This window comes from Geotrypetes seraphini, chromosome 8 (assembly GCF_902459505.1).
Source record: "Geotrypetes seraphini chromosome 8, aGeoSer1.1, whole genome shotgun sequence".
NCBI classification, from domain to species: domain Eukaryota; kingdom Metazoa; phylum Chordata; class Amphibia; order Gymnophiona; family Dermophiidae; genus Geotrypetes; species Geotrypetes seraphini.
The window spans coordinates 190,394,923-190,415,967 of NC_047091.1; the positions used below are offsets into that span (position 1 = coordinate 190,394,923).

The 21,045-nt window shown below is 46.1% G+C and overlaps 1 protein-coding gene across 1 annotated transcript in view; it reads left to right on the forward strand.

Moving 5' to 3' along the window:
- SRRM4 (serine/arginine repetitive matrix 4) overlaps positions 1–16,038 on the forward strand; it is a 153,619-nt gene extending 137,581 nt beyond the window's left edge. Inside the window, exons 9-13 of the mRNA XM_033956018.1 lie at positions 4,460–4,731; positions 5,417–5,635; positions 9,190–9,300; positions 12,173–12,316; positions 15,189–16,038. Of these exons, the coding sequence (XP_033811909.1) occupies positions 4,460–4,731; positions 5,417–5,635; positions 9,190–9,300; positions 12,173–12,316; positions 15,189–15,429 (987 nt within the window). The 3' untranslated portion in view covers positions 15,430–16,038. The remainder of the gene's footprint in view (positions 1–4,459; positions 4,732–5,416; positions 5,636–9,189; positions 9,301–12,172; positions 12,317–15,188) is intronic.
- Positions 16,039–21,045: the final 5,007 nt, after the last annotated feature.

Sequence of the window (21,045 nt, forward strand, 5' to 3'; positions counted from 1 at the left end):
CCGGACGTGTCCTCTAAAAAGAGGACATGTTTGGGTCATGTTTGGTAACCCAAACCTCGGTCCTCGCATGGAATCTAGTTGAAGGTCCTGCCTCCCTTGTACGCAAATAGATCTCATGCATAGTCATAGGGGACATGATGGAAACCCAACTGGGTTGCGGCCCTCAAGTTCTGAGGTTTCCCACGTTGATATCTTACCTGATCCACATCGAGAAGGCCTTCAGGCAGAGGTGTAGTGAGGGTGAGAGGCGCCCCTCCCCACTCCTTCCTGCTTGCCGCACTCACACTCCCCCTTCCTGCTCGTGGCGGTCAACATGCTCCTCACGACCCCGTCGGCTCTCCCTCTGACATCACTTCCTATGTGCAGCACCCAGAAGTAATGTCAGCGGGAGACCAACAGGTTGACCACCGCAAGTTCTTCAACTAATGGGGGAGGGGAAGGGGGCGTAGGTGTGGAGGCGGACCGCCCCCCTGGCCCTCTCCCTTCAGGACAGCCTCCTTGGCCACCTGAGCTCCAGGCAGTGCTGTGAATTCCCCTGATTACCCCCAGAGGGACGCTGAGTTTTCCGCTCCTTTTTTCCTTTCATAAAACATACCATTGTCCTAGTCCAGTGGTTCTTAAAGCTGCTCTGGGAAACCCCCAGCCAGTCGTGTTTTCAAGATATCCAGATTTGCATGTCTGTCACCTCTATCATAGGCACATCTGCCTCATGCCACACTGGCGCCTTCTCTAAATCTTCGCCAGCGCAAGTGGCTTCTCTGCCATTGGCTTTCCCTCTGAAATCCCTTTCTGACCCAGTGACCCAGTAGTGATTTCAAAGGGGAGCCCGGCCGGAGAAGTTGATTGCGCTGACAAAGATTTAACAAGGTACGAGTGTGGGGGAAGGGAGGGAGTGAGTGTGGCATGGTGCTGGCGCCCCCACCAAGACAGCATCTATGGCAGTCCCCCTGGGTATCCTAAAAATCTGACTGGCTAAGTGAGTCCCAGAGTCTGACTTGAGAACTCCTAATCTAGTGATACGCTGAGGGAGTCTCTCAGTAGAATCTTTTTAAGGAATCAAAGCGTGTAGAACCTGAATTTCCCTGCATGCAATGGGGTAAAGCCAGGCCTGGATCAACCACTTCAGGTTGACTTATGTGAGTGACCAGCTAGGGTTACTATATGGCTCCAGAAAAAGTAGTCTGTTAAGTCAGCAGGTAAAGTATATTGGGATAACGCCTTGAAAAAGCCACGGCGAAAGATGTTGGCATTTTGAAATATCCCGATGGTTAAGACTCTAAAAAGCTAAGTACTTTTATTATGAAATCTTCCTAACAAAATGAATATGAATGGTGTAATTGAACTGATTTGCACTATGCACTTTAAATATGGGAAAAAAAGATGAAATTATAAACCATGAGATAGAAAATCTGAACCTGGGATGAACCCACACGTCAAGCTTAAGGCAACGACTGCTGGAGCCTGGAGTGGTATAAAACTATTAAAAACTTGAATATATCCAGAAAAAGGAGGACGGATAGGGCTGTACTTCGACGGAAGGTCTCAATCTGTCCTCCTTTTTCTGGAGCCATACGGTAACCCTACGACACCAGCAAGCAACCCTTCTCATCATCTTCTGTTCTGTTTGTTGTTTTGTTTTAGGGGGAGGGATGGGGGTTTGGAAATGATTCAAACAAAACCTGGGCAGGACTAGTGCAGAGCGGGTCCCTCCCCAGAGCAGGGAATATGCTTTTTTTCTTGTACCTTGAGACCTATATGATTGGACTTACAATGCCCGCTCTTCCCTTTCTCTTACACCTTACCTACTTAAGGAGGAGTTCTGGATTGGTAAGTGCATCCCTATCCGCAAACAGGGCATTACGGAGCTGAGGAGAATTCAGTGGCAAGCGCAGGGCAAGACTGTCTACCTATCTACAGCTTTCCTTTTGATTTTGTCTTTCTCCACCTCCTCCCCTACCCGTCCCCACCTCAAGTTGGTTGTTTTTTTGTTGAGAGTGCTTTATAGGGGGATGGGGAGGTTATTTCCTTGGGAAGGGGGCATTTTTCACTGGGCACAGATTCCTTTGCTGCCCATCTGTGCTCATCCAAACGAAGTGTAGCCAGTTGAGCCTCGTGTCAGTGTGACACTGAGCGCCGGTCTCTGGGTTTTTCAAGCACCTACTATATGTACTAGAGAATGATACTGGGACAAATTTTTTCTCGTTCCTGCGGGAATTCATTAACCCGTCCCGTCCCCATGAGTTCTTTTCCCATCCTTCCCCATCCCTGCGAACTCTGTCATAAGAACATAAGAATTGTCACTGCTGGGTCAGAGCAAATGGTCCATCGTGCCCAGCAGTCCGCTCACGTGGCGGTCCTTAGGCCATCTGCACAAGCCTCAAAGTGAACAAAGCCATGGGACCGGACAATCTACACCCCAGGGTGCTGCGTGAGCTGCGTGATGTCCTGGCGGAACCGTTATCAGTGCTCTTCAATCTCTCCCTAAGTACAGGGAGAGTCCCCTTAGACTGGAAAACAGCTAACGTCGTTCCACTGCGCAATGACTGGCTGAGTGATAGACTTCAGAGGGTGGTAGTTAACGGTACCCTCTCTAAAACATTGGAGGTGACCAGTGGAGTACCGCAGGGTTCAGTCTTGGGCCCGCTCCTTTTCAACATATTCATAGGGGACCTAACCCAGGGGCTTCAAGGTAAGATAACATTATTCGCTGACGATGCCAAACTATGTAATATAGTGAGCAACGGCAATTTGCCCGATAGTAGGACACAGGATCTGCATTTGTTGGAGCATTGGTCCTCGACCTGGCAGCTAGGCTTCAACACTAAGAAATGCAAGGTCATGCACCTCGGCAACAGAAACCCGTGCAGAACTTACACCTTGAATGTTGAGACCTTAGCTAGGATTTCTGCAGAATGAGACTTGGGAGTGATCATCAGTGCAGACATGAAAACTGCCGATCTAGTAGAGAAGGCTTTATCTAAGGCAAGACAGATGTTGGGTTGCATCCGCAGAAGTTTCGTCAGCCGGAAGCCTGAAGTCATATTGCCATTGTACAGAACCATGGTGAGACCTCATTTGGAATATTGTGTGCAATTCTGGAGGCCACATTACCGTAAAGATGTGCTGAGAATAGAGTCGGTTCACCGGATGGCCACCAGGATGGTGTCGGGGCTCAAGGATCTCTCGTACGAAGAGAGGCTGAAAAATTTGTGACTCTACTCTCTCGAAGAACGTAGGGAGAGAGGAGATATGATCGAGACGTTTAAGTATATCACCGGCCGTATCGAGATGGAAGAGGACATTCTCTTTCTCAAGGGACCCTCGGCCACAAGAGGGCATCCACTCAAACTCAGGGGCGGGAAATTTCATGGCGACACCAGGAAGTATTTCTTCACCGAGAGAGTGGTTGATCCTTGGAATGAGCTCCCGGTGCAGGTAATCGAGGCCAACAGCGTGCCAGATTTTAAGAGCAAATGGGATGCCCATGTGTGATCCCTCAGAGGGTTAAGCTAAGGAGATCAGTCATTAGTCGTGGGATCTCTAGGAAAGTAGACTTAGGGGTGGGTAAGTAGTGTGGGCAGACCTGAAGGGCTATGGCCCTTATCTGACATCATTTTCTATGTTTCTATGTTTAAAATCCTAAGTAGCCACATTCTAGAGCTCAGATTGTGATGTCATAATGCTTCTTTCCACCAATGCCTAAGCTCCGCCCTCATCCGCACAAACCTCAAACACTTTCAAATTGTAAGTGGCAACATTCTAGAGCTCCAATTGTGATGTCATAATGTCTCATTCCACCAATGCCTAAGCTCCGCCCTCATCTGCACAAGCCTCAGACACTTTAAAATAATAAGTGTTCAAGGCTTGTGCTCTTTTAAGGCAGAGCTTAAAGGAATGGGACAGTGACAAATTTGTCTCGGTGTCATTCTCTAGTATGTGCCAAATGCTGCAGCATGTTGAAAAATACAGGACTGTCTCAGTGGGTTGGCGAGAGAACCAGAACTGGAGCTCAGTTCCATTATAGCATGGAGTTAGGTTTCTGACGCTGAAAAATGTTAAAAATTTCAATGATGAAGTTTTAAATCCTTTTCTTTTGATGTTTAGAAATCCATGGGTTCCTTTTCCACATCCATCTTAGTCTATGGACACGTTAGCATGCGTTCAAACGGTTAGCGTGCCTTATTTTTTAGAAGAAGTCCTTGGTTTCCCCTCCCCCTTCCCACTTTGGGACCTGCATGCCATGAATCTTGCATGAATCCTAGATCTCTTCCAGCTGCCCTAGGGGAAGGAGTTTCTTTTCTGTGGCGTTTTCTCAGAGGACTCTGCTCTCCTTTTTTCGGGCTTTGTATTCTTTGGGGGGGGGATTTAGAAACTTTCTTTTCTTTTTATGACAGTATAGAGTTCATCACGATGGCTAAAGCTATTCTTGGTATAACAACGCGGCCTTTTCTCCTTGCAGATATCGCAGTCCAGAGGCAATACGGACCTGCTGGCTGCCACTCAAGCGAAGGGAGAGCCCCAGGAGTATGACTCGGGGAACGACACTTGCTCCCCTCTTTCCGGTCAGCCCGGCTCTTCCAGGTCAAAGGTCAGTGACGAGAAAGGGAGTCCCAGACACATCCTCTCATCCAGCAAGCCTAAAGTCAAGAGCGACAGCAGTTCGGATTCAGGCAACTCGTTCACCAGTTCCTCTTCCCAGTCAAAGCCAACAGCTCAGATCAAAGATCATAGGTGCGTCCACTGAAATAGGTTTGCATGCTTCAGAGAACTTGACATGCATGTTTATCTGACAAACACCATTTATTTTGATTTTGTTCCCACTTTTGTCTGAAATATAAGTCTTGCTTTAGGTTCTGGCCTATAGCTCTATATGACGCATAGGACATTTTAAGTATAGCCTTACTGGGTCAGACCAATGGTCCATCAAGCCCAGTAGCCCGTTCTCACAGTGGCCAATCCAGATCACTAGTACCTGGCCAAAGCCCAAATAGTAGCAGCATTCTATGCCACCGATCCAGGGCAAGCAGTGACTTCCCCCCCATGTCTTAATAACAGATCATGGACTTTTCCTCCAGGAACTTGTCCAAACCTTTCTTAAAACCAGCTATGCTATCCGCTCTTACCACATCCTCTGGCAACACGTTCCACAGCTTAACTATTCTCTGAGTAAAAAATATTTCCTCCTACTTTGATGCATGTGACAAACACCCTGAGCCATCTTGCCTTTTTCTGAATTGTTCTTTATCGAATGTTTTTTGAAATGCAATATATGAACCAAAGATACAACAATGAAACCCAAAGCTAAACCACTTGCCTAACCAACAGCCAAAAATATAATCAATGCCTGTTTAAAATCTTCTCCTTCAATAAGTTAGAATAAGAGCTTGGGAAGTGTCTTTTTCTTTTTTTTTTCTAGAAAGCTCCTGTCCCCATATCCTGACTGTGTAGAGGTGAAGAAACACAGCCCCTGCCGCAGCCAAACCCATGGCCTGTCCGAGCATCGACACTCTCGGAGTATCTCATATACAAGTGCTGGGAGGTCCTCGCGCAGCTACAGCCGCTCCTCCCGCTCTCACTCTGCGCGTCAGAGGTCTTCCTCCAGATGCTCCAGTAGGTGTTGCTCGTCAGGGAAGAGGTAAGACCGGATGAGAAATTCTGGGGCTTAAACATTTCGGAGGGATCCCGAGAGGCAATCCAGAGCGAGTAAACAGGGCTCTGAATGTCACTTTGTCCATTCCATGGCCCCTAGGCTCAGTGGGCCTGATATTCAGAGAGGCCCACTTAAATTGTTGATCAGAGACTAAATGCTGATATTCCGTAGCACTAAGCCAGGCAGTGGCGTTGAATATTGGTTCTGATCGGCCCCAAGAAAGTGGAAAAGTCAGGGGCTTGTCAGGGGGAAGAGCTGGTGCTTATTTGGGCTCTGGTGATATTCTATCAGGGCCCACATAAGAAGCCACATGAAGTGGTGGCAGCCATTTTGAAAGGCCACCACGAAAAGGCAGGAGTGAGGGGGCTTTGCTCCTGCTTCTGAAGGCCCCTGCTGGATCACTAGGTATGTAGGTAGGCCCAGAAGGGGGGCTACCTACACTTTGGGTGAGTTATGGAGAGTGGGGGACGGGGGAGGGCCTTCCAGGGGTTACCATATGGTTCCAGAAAAAGGAGGATGGATTGAGCCATCCAGGTTTTACTTCAATTGAAAGCAATGGAAGAGAAATTGAAAGGGGAAAGGTTTAGAACAAATGCCAGGAAGTTCTTTTTCACCCAGAGGGTGGGGGATACATGAAACGCGCTACCGGAGGATGTGATAAGCAGGAGCACGCTACAGGGCTTCAAAGAAGGTTTAGACAGGTACCTGGAAGACCAAGGGATTGAGGGGTATAGATAGGAGTAGAGGTAGGTTATAGGGATAGGATTAGAGACAGTACAGAATTAGTCAGGGACACTATTCAGGCAATTAGGCCTGATTGGCCGCCGCGGGAGCGGACCGCTGAGCGAGATGGACCTCTGGTCTGACTCGGCGGAGGCAACTTCTTATGTTCTTAAGGAGGACAGATGGAGCCATCTGAATTTTACTTCCATTACTTTCAATGAAAGTAAAACCCGGATGGCTCAATCCGTCCTTCTTTTCCTGGAGCCATATGGTAGCCTTATCCAAGGGGAATATCATGGGCGGCAGGCTGGGAAGAGGGGGAGGACAAGGGGACATGGTTGGGGGGTTGGGAGTTTTTTATTAATATTTTTTTTTAAATGCCGGGTGATGGCCCGATATTCAGTGCCAGCAAAGCCAGATTTAGGACAGCTTTTGAGTCTGTGACACTCATAGAATGGAATTGTCATGGGGAGATTCTCAATGTGGTGCCATCCTGCTCCTTCGTATATGCAGCAATTTGTAATGGCCCTGAACTGGACTTACTGATTCCAGTGACATGATAGTAATAAGCTTGTGAAGTAATCGGGAGAGGCAAATTTGCGTTCCAGGACGTCTTACCCTTCATTATGTTGCGGGGAATTTTCGAGATGGGATTTGCGCTCATCCGAGGTGTGAACCTGCACATTTTGGGGGAAATTCTATACAGGTGCCTAGGTTAGGCATCATAATTGGGGACACCTCAAGACGACCAGCTGAATTCTGCCTGCAGCTCTAAATTAGTTAATTGACTGTAATTAGCATTTTAATTGAAAACGACGTTAAAAGTCAATTTTAAAAACATTAATGTTAATTGAAGTTGCACTTGGAATTCAGTGTGACACTTACCGATGAGTTTGGAGAATAGGTGTGGTTAGGCATTATGACGCCAAGTAGCGCCTAAGTCAAGTTTGGTGCCATTCGGTGCCGTCTGTAGACGAAGGCCCTTTGTATCCCCATGGGAGCAAGTGCAAAGTTGGCCCTGGACTGTACATTCATGCATTCATAAATGAAACCTCTGTTCCCCAGCCTCACTTTTATGTGCAGAGTGGAAGCGGCAACAATTTTGGCCCTTTGGTTAGAAGCTTCTTCATGATATTTACACGGCAGAATTTCAGAACGCTGCTTAATCCTCACCATTTATAAATTTCCAGGGGGTGTGTTGGGACATAGTTTGGCAGAGTTTGGGAGGGTCAGAAATCTACATTCCAAAACACTTGTGTGCCCCAATATTTCAACGTCAAGACTTACAGCTGCTTCCTGGCTCCTAGAGATTTGTCTAACGTTCTCTTATGGCCTAGCAATGAAAACTGGGTGATTGCAGGACATGTTTGAGACAATTATCACAAATAATGGCATATTTTGAATGGGGAACAGAGCCCTTCCCCTGAAGAAGCCAGCACTGAGTGAAACGGGTTGGGCCTCCGTTGGGAGAAAAGATAAGTGCCTAGTTATTGAAATGGTGATTTAAAGTGTGAAGACACCAAAAAGAGAGTCCAAGGAGGCCTCAACGATGAGACAATCAAGGCACAACAAAGGAGTCGTGAGGCTGCCCTCCAGGGAAAATTGCTTGAGACCTTCTTGTGTGAGTGGATAAAAGGAGGATTCCCGTCCCAGTTATGGTCCCAATGAGTAACTATTTGGTTACTCAGATTTGGGTTCATACTAGGCAGCTGCCTATACTAAATACCAAACTCCAACTACCTAAGTCATTTTCTTTTCTCTTAATGTAGGTATACCAGGGGGTGCAGAAAAGTTCTGAGCCCAACCAACCAACTTCCTAAATTCTAAATGTTATTTTGCCCCTGGAGCTGTATTTTGTTAAAAACCGATTTGCAGAAATGAAATTCTCTGTGTTGACATCGTTCCAGATCATCGATTGAACCTTGTCCACTTCATTCTCTTCTTGGATGGGCCGAGAACTTTTCAGCACCCCCTGGTACGTAGTGTGACCAGAGCTGAGATTGTGACGTCATAGTGCCTCATTCCACCAATAAGAGCCAACCTCATCAGTGATGTCACAATGGCTTGATTGTCCTGGACTTGGCTCACTTTTAATCCATTCGAGGGGGTGCAGAAAAGTTCTCAGCCCAACCAACCAACTTCCTAAATTCTGAGCGTTATTTTGCCCTTGGAGCTGAAAAGAGCGTTACCTAATTTTATTAATTGCTAATTTACAGAAACGCAATTCAGATCATTAATTGAGCCATATCCACATCATTCTCTTTTGGTTGGGCCGAGAACTTTTCAGCCACCCCACCCCCTCTCCTATGTTGGTGTAACCCAGGGCTGCCCAAGTCCGGTCCTCGAGATCTACTGGCAGGCCAGGTTTTCTGGATATCCACAATGAACATGCATGAGAGAGATTTGCATACCAAAAAGGCAGTGCAGGCCAATCTCTCTCATGCATATTCATTGCGGATATCCAGAAAACCTGGCCTACCAGTAGATCTCAAGGACCGGACTTGGGCAGCCCTGGTGTAACATGTAAACATTTAGCATCCTGGCATTTCCAGTCGGATGCGTGTAAATACCACAAGCTGCCCAGGTAGGATTGTTCAAGCAGCTGCTTAATTTCTACAGCACGGTGGATGTGGTGGGACACAGTTGTGTGTTGTCCCACTAACACTTGCACCACTGCAGACGCTGCCCAGGTGTCAGGCGTTCCATAATCCAGCAGGCTCCGATCCGTAGGGCTGTCCTTGGGCTTTGTTCGAGCTCTCACTTGTCGTTCCTTGCAGTTTTCAGTGAAAGCTCATCTGGCTGCCTTGTCTCCGCAGGTCTTACTCCCGCTCTCCCAGCTATTCGTCTCGATCCTGCAGAAGGAGTCCCGCAAACAGAGAGTCGAGGTCTCGGCGCAGTCCCAGCTGTTCTCGCTATAGTCTGAGCAGGTATCGGAGATATTCCCTCCCTCAGGAACTTAAGCTTTTGGCTCATGATTTCCTGCACTTGACTTAAGTGACTGTGGGTTTTCTCGACATTTATTGGTTTTAATATTCAGGTTGGGTGACCAGATGGCTGGATTTACCCGGACAGCTTTTCATTACTCAGCACTTTGCCCGGGTTTTGAAAAGCAGGCTGAGAGGACTAGTAGCGAGGCTTGGTGTGGGCGTAACAGGACGGGGATGAGTAGAACTGGGCGGGTCTGTGGGTAACTCTATATTCAGGCAGCAGCCGTCATTGGCCAAACTAGGCCCAAATATTCAGTGCTGGACCATGTGCATGTTCTTGCATTGAATAGCCAGGGCTAATTTGCTATGCAGTAACCAGTGGAGTTCAATGTCATCCCGGGACCTACATTTCTGCTCCCCAATTTCCCCTGCTATCACCTCCCCCACTGAAAGCAGAGAACCACAGACCTGCTTCCAATTCACCCTCCCTGGAAGCTTAGAAGTAGCTCCCTCTGTCTCCATCCCATGGAAGAAATCCCCATGTCCAATCCCTTTTCTTTCCCAAAAGACCAAACAGGCCCACCTCTCACACCCATGTTCTGCTAGTCCAGTGGGGCCCTATTTTCTGCTCTTCTAGTTCTTTCTTCTCTTGTTGGCTTCTTCTTTCGCACAAAAGATTCTAGGTAAAGTCTTGTGCTCCAGTCGTTTCATTATAAAGTGAAACATTCCTTTTTCTGCCAAAATCCACTTAACTGGATTTACCACCTACACATGCCAAGTTAAATGGTACAACTGTGCCCCAGCAATAGTTTAGGACGGGTCAATGTGTCTCCCAAACCATGAGTCAGGACCCTAGTGGAGCCACACAATGAGTGAATGGGTCACAGAAACAAAGCTGCTCTCCCTCTTTCTGGACCTAGGCCCAACAGAAACACTCAGGCCCTGCCCCCTCCTCCTGTTAGACTGGAAACCCTGCAGAATATCAGGATGTGTGAAGGCTACTAACACACAGGCCCTGTCCCTTCCGCCTTTGTCGATGTCCTTTTAGAGTACTGGGGTCTGTGAGTGACACTGGTACATAGATTCCCGTATGGCCACTGCTGCCACTGCTAATGCCATTCTAGTAACAAAGCGAATGACGGCAGCTGAAGACATGGGTGGTCCATCCAGTCTGCCCAACAGTCACATGGCAAAGTTGAACTAGCAAACTTGCTAAGCTCCAGTTCTCTTCCCCCCCCCTCCAAGATATGCAAAATCTGTACTCAAGATGATTTGAAGATGGTATAAAATACCATATTACATAAGTGCTCCTGATCTATCTTGCCGTATATGTAGGGTTACCATATGGCTCCAGAAAAAGGAGGAAGTAAAACCTGGATGTCTCGATCCATCCACCTTTTCCTGGAGTCATATGGTATCCCTAAGCATATGGGACAGAGACTGTAGAAGCCTGTCCAGTTTTGCCCCACTGCTGGAGTTGCCGTCAATGCCCACTCCAGCCCCTCCCAATCCATCTTGCTGTGTATGGGACTCAGATCGTAGATTATTTCTATAGCGCTGAAAGGCGTACGCAGCGCTGTACATTTAACATACAATAGACAGTCCCTGCTCAGAACAGCTTACAATCTAATTTAGACAGGACATTTCAGGGTTGGGGAGGTTATAGCGGGTCTAGGTATCTGACAGCAGTGAGGGAGAGTTAAGAGTTGAAAGCAGTTTCAAAAAAGTGGGCCTTTAGCTTGGACTTGAACTCTACCAGGGATGAAGCACGACGTATTCATTCAGCCAACCTGTTCCAGGCATACGGCACTGCAAGAAAGAAGGGACGGAGTCTGGAGTTGGCAGTGGAAGAGAAGAGTACAGATAAGAGGGGCTTGCCCGATGAGCGGAGATCACGTGGGGGAGCACAGGGGGAGATGAGTGAAGAGAGATATCAGGGGGCTTCAGAGCGAATGCACTTGTAGGTCAGCAAGAGGAGTTTAAATTGTATTCAGAAATGGACAGGGAGCCAATGAAGTGACTTGAGGGGAGGCGTAATGTGAGAATAGCGGCTCTCACGAAATATGAGTCATGCAGCAGCATTTTGAACGGATTGAAGAGGCGAGAGACAGGCACGTGGGAGGTCTGAGAGAAGTGCGTTGCAGTAGTCTAAAGCGTGAAGTGATGAGAGCGTGGACAAGAGTTTTGGTCGTTCAGAAAGAAGAGGATTTTGGTAATGTTATAGCGGAGGAAGCGACAGGATTTGGCGGTCTGTTGGATCTGAGCAGAGAAGGAGAGAGAGGGGTTAAAGATCACCCCAAGGTTGTGAGCTGACGAGACAGGAAGGAGGGGAGGCGTCATGTTTTGGATTTGGGGAGAATTGGAGGTAGATGAGAGAAGAAAGTGGGATGAGGGCTCTTCTATTACATATTTTATCATTACACAGATGTTTAAGACAATAAAAAATGCTGAAGTACTGTTTTAGGATTGGTCAATGATGACAAAGTTAATAATATAATTTGAAAGGTGATGTGCGAGGTTTTGTAATGTTGACTTTTGGGCAGTAACCTCCGAATGAACTCTCATCTGCCCATCCCAGGTGATGGGAGTAAATTGCGAAAGGGGTTTAATCCTCTAACGCAGGGGTGTCAAAGTCCCTCCTCGAGGGCCGCAATCCAGTCGGGTTTTCAGGATTTCCACAATGAATATGCATGAGATCTATTTGCATGCACTGCTTTCATTGTATGCTAATAGATCTCATGCATATTCATTGGGGAAATCCTGAAAATCCAACTGGATTATGGCCCTCAAGGAGGGACTTTGACACCCCTGCTCTAACGCATTAAGAAAGAAAATTCATTGAGAGAAATATGATGTTTTCTGATTTTTTTAGGGACCATGAGAGAGATTCCAGGTATGGGTCTAGTGAAAAGAGGTCTCCCAAGGAAAGAAACAGGAGGAGACGGAGGTCGTATTCCCCCATGAGAAAACGAAGAAGAGATTCCCCAAGCCATCTGGAAGCCCGACGAATCACAAGGTCAGAGGAAAAGATGTACAATTCTCGACTTTAGATGGGGCTTGTGAGCCAGAGACAAAGATTCATCCCTGTCCGCTCACCATCCCTGCAGTGAACTTAGAGTTGCCAAATTTTTCAATCAGAAAATCTGGACCCCCTAGACCCGCCCCCAGTCCCACCCCCAGTCCCGCCTCCCGCTGCCTGCTCTTGTCGGGCAGGGAGAAAGTCCGCACATGCGTGGACTTCCTCCCTGCCCGATGCGAATTTAGGAGGTTTTTCAAAACCTGTATAAAGTGCCAGGTTTTGAAAAGCCGTCCGGACTCCTGGACTTGTCCTCAAAAGAAGAACATGTCCGGGGAAATCCGTCTGCTAAGCCTAACTGAAGTGCATTTTTCATCCCTGTCCCCTTCCCTTCCCCGCAGTCTTAATTTTCTTCCCTACATCACCCCGCTCAAAGCAGAAACATGATTTTATGCAATTTCATGAGCCTAGGGCAGAGGTAGGAAATTCCGGTCCTCGAGAGCCGGAGCCAGGTCAGGTTTTCAGGATATCCACCATGAATATGTATGAGATGGATTTGCATGCACTGCCTCCTTGAGATGCAAATCTATCTCGTGCATATTTATTGTGGAGATCCTGAAACCTGACCTGGCTCCGGCTCTCGAGGACCAGAATTTCCTGCCACTGGCCTAGGGCATTGCAAATAAACATTTTCAGCCTATATACAGTAAAAATATATAAACACTCGCAGGGAAGTTGGAAAGAATGCCATACTCTGCATGCTTTCCCTACTTATTCACATGTAGTTTATAGCTACTCTGAATAAAATTCAGATACCGGAAGTTTAGTGCAGCTTAAAAAGAATACTGCTCCCCCTGTATGAGTATCAATCCTAAAAAAAACGGGACGGTACTTCTGTTACCGATTGTTTTATGCACACTCTATGCACGCCAGGGAATTATGTATCAAAACAATGTACAGAAAAACAACATATTGAACCAAATAATATTTGCAATATTCTGGGAATATATGGGGGTATTTAACTTGCCAGTCCAGTATTTTCCAGTGATAACCAAAAATCCTGAGGTTACTAGCAACCATAACCTTAGTGTTTTGGGTAGGTTGCCAAATGGCCACCAGCCTTTGGTAAGGAACCGAGTTATCAAAGATTAGGTACAGCTAATATAGATAATATGTGCTATCTGTATTAGTTGTACCTAAAGGAGCTACAGGCTGAGAACCAGGGATGTCACTGCTGCTTCTTGAAATCTTGGACAAATCAGGTACAAAACTTCAAATTGTGAACCCTCCAGGATGAGGAAAATACCTCCTGTAGCTATTACTGAGAAAGGCAATAACAGGCATCCCGTGAAGTAATACAGAACACTACAATTGTCACCCAGGACCTGAAGAGCAATTCCACCGTACCATAATGGCAGCAACATCCACGAGCCACATAACAAGGACCTACTTAGGAAAACACAGCACCAAACACTACCATATACTACAACACCAATAAACCTGGAACGTACGCAGGTGAGGCTGGACTCATTTAGAGCACTGGTCTTTGACCTGGGGGCAGCTGCCTGAGCGGACTGCTGGGCACGATGGACCACTTATGCTCTTATTGGAAAACTAAAAAAAAAGCCAGATGAGTAGAGCTCCATCCTGCACAGTTAATGCTAACAGAAAACCATGTCTCTTTCATATGCGCAGAACACAGACAGTAGAGAATAACTAACCACAAATTAGAAATAGAAACACATTTTAAATTGAATCCCTAAGAAGCCACAGTGCAACACCAGAGAAAAAGAGAAAGTGATATCCCCCTGTACTGTGCGAAATATAAAGACGGTGGACACAAATTTCAAAAGCTGACATATTACAATTACTACATTATAAGTTAACAAATATAAATAAAACAAAAAGTGGAAAATATGGTGATGCTGTTTTATTGGACTAAATACATATTTCAATTAGCTTTCAGAGGCCAAAACCACCTTCCTCAGGTCAGGACAGTATTCTGCAGTTAGGGAGGGTTTGCTCTCCATTTAGTCCAATACAAATATATCACCTTATTTCCATTTCCATGTATTTATAAATGTTAAATAACACAGCGACCACACTACGTTATCCTGTGCTAAAACTTAAATCCGGGGAGCACAGAATGGTTTACATGAATTTTTCCCTGTCTGTCCTGGGGCAATGAAGGGATTCATTGACTTGCCCAGGGTCACAAGGAATCCTGTAACCTGTAGCTTTAACCACTGGGCCACCCCCTCCCCCTCCCCTTTTTCTAGCACGTCTGCATATCAGAAGTGCCATTAACTCTTTGATGCTAAAGGTGGAGTTACCAAGAGAAAGAAGCCCTAATAAATCATGTGAGGCGCTGCTCTATATTGTAGATGCCAAAGCTGTAACACAAGGGCGTCACATCAAGCAAATACGCAACTCACCTGGATGTGTTGCATGGGACACTCAGGTGTGGCAGCTCCTGTCAAAAGTGGGCATTCCTAAATTTCTGTATGCCAATATGGCGCCAGAGCAGCTTAGGCATAAACACTGTGAAAGCAACAGGGGGGGTGGCGGAGTCTTTCCAGCAATATTGCCCAGGAGAAACAGGAACCCGGTCACTTTGCAGAAAAGCTTTTTAATGCATGGAGTGGTGATACTTTCCATATAATAAGCGGAACCAGAATTAAAAACGCACTTTAGTCCAGGATTTTAACTCACTATTAGCTGATCCTCAATGTTACTGTATGAATCCTTCCTAATCTTGCTGTGACTCCTTGCTGATGTTTTGGGCTCTAAGAAGCGGTATGGTAAAATGCCCTTTGTATCCAAGCTGAAGAGCCATTTGGGTTCACGGATGTCATTTTCTGTCTCTTCACAGTGCCCGGAAGAGGCCCATCCCCTACTATCGCCCGAGCCCTTCCTCCTGTAGCAGCATCACCTCCACTTCCTCGTCTCTGTTCAGCAGCTGGAGTCGTTCCCGCAGCCGAAGTCGCAGCTATGGCAGTTCCAGAAGCAGCGACAGCAGAAGCCGCAGCCGGGACTGGAGCCGCAGCTCAGGAGAGCGCAGGAGGCGTACAAGCTATGACTCAGCTGGAAGCTACGACAGCTTTAGACATTAAGAAAGTGTGGGCAGCTGCTTTCCTGTAATAATATTACATCTCCCCGTTTCCCATGTTCTTTGCCCTTTCCCACCTTCCTGTGATGCCACCCTGACCTGTAGATGCCTAGACATTAGGGAGGAAAGGAAATACTTTTTGTGATGGGGCTTTAACTCTTTCTACTCTGTAATACCAGTTCTGTTTCTCTCCTCTCTCCTGTCCTTGAATCTGGGGAGAACCCGTGAGGCCAACCAGCAGCAAGAAATTTGTCCAATGTCCGTATAGCAAGTTTAACAAGATGATTTGGCCCGGTTAACATTTCCACATTGTGCGGTGGATTAAAGACTGGTTTTCCCCACTGTGGGGCAGCAAAGTGGTTCCTACAGAAGTGACAAAGTTCTGTTCTGCGGCAGGACAAGCTGGACAAGTGTGACTCAGAAGAGTGCATTTTATGCTGTATGATCAAGACAGTTCTTACTAACCAATCTCTATGGCTTAGGACAGCCTGAACTGGAGTGCACAGTTCATAACTGGGTATAAAAGCAGATGGAAAGGGGCATGTTTTAACCCAGAAACCCGTGAGTAACGCCATTGTTCCAGCTCCCCATGTTTTATATTATTTTAGTATGAAAGGAGAGTCAAAAGAAGGGGACACTTCTCAGGGTTCTTCTTTTGCCTGGCAAACAGGACTTCAACAGCATGGTGGTACATGGGTCACAGACTGGGCGTCAGTGTTACCTTACTTAGAAGGTGGCCCTGGGCAGGGTTACATAGGCTGAGAATCAAGAGTAAAACCCTTGGGATATCCTTAGACTATTCACTCCCCTAAATGTGGGCCTGGCAGTTTGTCATTCCTTCTGAATTCCTGGGATCTCTTTGCTAGTTCTCGCCTTTCCTACATCAGGAGAGCAGCATCCTTAGTCCTAAGCTCTCTTTCCCTAAATTCCCTCCACACTGTGCCCAAATCAATAGCTGCCCCGTGTACTTAAGTCTCTGCTTGAATAACAGTGTCACCGAAGGGGAAGAGATATATCTGGTTTATAACATGCTTTTATACTGCACTCCCTGAGATGCTAAGTGTTGGGACTGCTTGTCACATTCTCGAGAATCTGTCTGTTTTGGCAGGTGACTCTGTCCAGTCGGTGAAGAAAGGACCAGCATTCCAGCCCCCACCACTAGATTCCTGCTCTTTTCTACAGTGAAATTAACAGTAGGAGTGGACACACCGTTTGCTGCACTTCCGCAGACCCCAGATGAGTGGAACCAAATGGCAGCTCTCCTGAGCACCTCACCTTGTATGTAAGCACTGTAGGTTGCCCTCCCTGTCTCGACCCGCAGAACGGGCACATGTGGCATTTCAAAAGCTTCAAGACTATGCGTTGAGTCCTGCAACTTCTCACGTGTCCCGTAAGGTACATTGAAGATTTTCCAGACAAGTTCCCTGAGCTAATACCATTGTGCTGAACCTCTTGTAGCCAAATGTGACTGCTGGAACTGGAAGCCCCGAGTTGCAAGAGAGCCAGTCTGTCTAAATAAATAAGAATTTCCAAAAACCTTCCTGAAACATGTCCCTTATGAGCAAAAGATTCCTACCAGGCCTGCTGTGACTTCAACTACAGGGACTGCACTTGCCCTTTGCAACAATCATTCTGCAATTTCTGAACCTATTTATGTCATGCTGGTATATTAATTTATTTATTTATTTGACTATTTATTTATTTATGGACCCATTCTTCTGTTGACAGTATTTATTTTATTTGTACTTGTTCCTTATTAATTTAATTTAACTTATTGAAACGATCGCCTGAATTCAGAGTCGCTGGCTTCAGTGACTGTGCAGAGTGGGTTAACAGTGGCAGACGAATGATTGCTAACCAGAGACTGCTACAGATTAAGAGCAGAAATACTATAAACTCTGCACTCTGCAGACCATAAAGACCCCTGTTTAATAAGTACAAAGCTGTTTATTATGTGATGGGATAGACCAGGACAAGGTCAGCCTGACCTTCACCACTGGAGCCACCACGTCGCTTAATGTTTCTGATATTCTGAGCAGTTTTCCCTTTCCAGAAAGAGGACTTTCTCCTGATTGTTGACTTCCTTTTTTAAAATAATGTCTTTCACTGTAATGCACTTCATTTAAAGGCTGAGGCACCTTCCTTTCTCCTCTTGCAGATATTAACAGCCATAATGCAAAGATCAGGGCTCAGCGACTCTGTCCTCAAGAGCCTCAAACTGCTATTTATCAGATAGAAAAGTAGACATATTTTTCTCAATTTGCATATTTTGGTTATCCATCCCTGAGACTGCGCTTCATAGATCAGTACTTCCCAGCCCTGCCCTAAGTGCACGCCCGTGGAGTGGACCCCAAAGCTGGGAAGCACTGATTTGCAGTTTGCAATGTCACATGGCTGGCTCTGATGACCTTTGCAATTGCTCACCTGTGCTCAATAGAAATGATTTAGAAAGTTGGAACTCTGGAGATGCTGGTTCTAATCGGACCTGCTCCAGAGACCTTCAGTAAGTCATTGAACTCAGACTGTGAGCTTTTGGAGGGCACGGACCTTGTCACTATGTGGTTTATCTGTACAGTAACATTCACCCCGACAGCACAGTATATTAAGGACGAGTCAGTGGTGTCAGGAGCCGAAGAATAAAAATGGCCTTTTCTCCTTGGATACTATTGCCTGTGTGTGGTTTTCGTTTTGTTTATTATTATTATTTTATAGACAGGGACAGATTTTTCAAATTAAGGGGATCAATAAGTACAAGGGGGCACTCAGAGAAATTGAAAGGAGAGAGGTTTAGAACAAACGCCAGGAAGTTCTTTTTCACACAGAGGGTGGTGGATACATGGAACGCGCTACCAGAGGATGTGATAAACAGGAGCACGCTACAGGGGTTCAAAGAAGCTTTGGATAGGTACTTGGAAGACAAAGGGATTGAGGGGTACAGATAAGAGTAGAGGGATAGGATTAGAGGTAAGTTACAAAATTAATCAGGGACCACTGTTCAGGCACTAGGCCTGATGGGCCGCCGCAGGAGCGGACCGCTGAGCAAGATGGACCTCTGGTCTGACTCAGCGGGGGCAACTTCTTATGTTCTTATGTTTACTTTAGTTGTGAATAGTTCTGGTTCGTAATACCAGAGCTGTGCAGTCAAGTTTAAAAAATTTCACTGTGACTTGATTATACCACCAGAGTGCGACCTTTTGGAGCAGTTTACAAACAAAAATTAACGTATAGAAAAATTACGTATTGCAATAAGCCACTAACTCTGTTTTTACCCCAAATAAGCTGTGCTGTCCTCTGAAGTTTACACTGGATCCCTAGTCCGCTGACTGAAGTTTAGAAAAACACGGCAGTGCGCCTAGCCATTGATGCCGGCACCCCAGGCGTGCTCAGTTCTCATGCTTGAGAGTGGAGTAGGTCTGTGGTTTGAAGCACCGCCAGGGTTCAACACTAAAGCACCCACCGTAGCCTCCTTCTGACCCTGTACCGTTGCCCTAGGTACAAAAACTTAGATTGTGAGCCCGCTAGGGACAGAGATAGTACTTGCTTATAATGTGTACAGGGCTGTGTACGCCTAGTAGTACATTAGAAATGATTAATAGTACTAGTAGTAATTTTCTTGTATTAATTTTGCTCCCTACTGGTAATAAAAGCTCCTGATAGGTCCAAGTGGAACATAACCTTAGAACGATTCGTCCCAGCTGGAAGCAAGAGGAAAATAAAAGCATGTTCAGTTTAGCAGGGCCTCAATATATCTGTCAGCCATCTTTTACTGACATTGTTCGTCTCATTTTGGTCAATGAATTTTCAAGGTTCGGAGTCACGGACTATTAACGTTCAGTGGTGTCTTCATGTGTGGGTAAAAATGTTTTGGCAAGTCAACACTAAACTTTGTGCACTGCAAATTTCATTGCCTGGACCGTGAAGAGAAAGAAAGGAAAAAGAAGAAGGTGAGACTCCAGACCAGCAACGATTCGGGAGGATTTGGCATTGATTGACTGCAATGTTTGTTTGTGGAGCCCCCTAAACATTACATTAGTGTCTTCTATTCCGCCAATACCTTTCGGTTCTAGGCGGATTACAAAAGAATTGGTCTGGGAATACCCAGTGAGATTAAAAGATAGATAATTGGAAGAAGCATTAGGGTCTGGGGATATATTGAGAAGGTTAGTTTGACTTGACAAATTTCCTGAATAACTTGGGTTTTAATTCTCTCCTGAGGGTTTTGTAGTTGGACGTTGGAGATGTGATGGTCTAGTTTCGCTGCTTGGGTGGCTAGTAGGCCATCATACATTTTCTTACATTGTATGCCGTTGATTGGGGGGTGAGTGAAGGGAGCCTGTGTTCTCCTTGGTCCGAATGTGTTGCTCCAGGTAAGGCGATTGTTTAGATAGGTTGATCCATCGCCTTTCAGGGCTTTCCAGTAGAATTTGTAGAGTATGGAACCAGATATTTAGGTATGTCAGGGGAAGGCCCCGACCGTATCCCCTGCTACAATATACTAAAGGGGTTACTTGAGCCCTTTGGAAGTGAGCCTAAGGCAGTGATGTCTGTCCTGTCATTTTAAAATGAAGGCAAGAACATTTGGTAATGACTTAAAAATAAGGCCATTTTGCTTTATTTCACAGTTCCGTTTTATGGTTTATTGCATTTGATAAACCATTAAACAAGGAAAATGTATTTTCCAACCTCAGCACAGAGATTCTGTTGCCATCACTCCACTGGAAAAGTATTAAAGTAACCATATGGCTCCAGAAAAAGGAGAACAGCGCAGTGGTCAGAGCTACAGCCTCAGCACCCTGGGGTTGTGGGTTCAAACCCCGCACTGCTCCTTGTGACCATGGGCAAGTCAATCAGTCCTCCATAGCCCCAGGTACGTTAGATAGATTGTGAACCCAACGGGTCAGAAAGTGACAATACTTGAATAACTGATTGTAAAACCGCTTAGATAATCTTGATAGGCAGTATATAAAAACCTAATAAACTTGAGCTATCCAGGTTTTACTTCCATTGAAAGCAATGGAGGTAAAACCCGGATGACTCAATCCATCCTCCTTTATCTGGAGCCATATGGTAACCCTAATAGTTGAACCTGTCTCTTGGGCAAAGATCTTGGACCTTTCCTCTCCTTCTACCCTTCGAAGCAGCATTTCCTTAATTCCTGCCAGGTTAAGTCTCCACTTCAGGTGGCAAGAGCTGAGTTTCTCTGTTTCTAACTTAACTTAGAATCATGGCCAACCTCTACAGCAAACCTTTTATTCATATAAAAGCAAACTAATATATCACACAACTCAAAGTCCTTTAACTCCCTTGGGTGCTTCCAGTGGTCCCACTGCTACCATTTCCTGGGTCTGCAAAAGAGCCCATATGGACACTACCAAAGACTCAGAGAACATGAATGTCTATGTCTTTTCAAAATGTTCTGGAAGTTTCTTCTGCGGTAGCCAGAAACAGTTGGCAGTTCTTTCAGGCTGACTGGATTATAGTCTGTTTTTTTGACTAGGTTTCCTTCAGGGAGGATCTGGGTCTCCGAAGAGTAGTAGTTCATAGTTCTTGGTCCACAACAACAACAGAGTTGCCTTCTGATGACTAGGCCAGGTTGCTAACTCTTGAGTTGTTGTTCCCT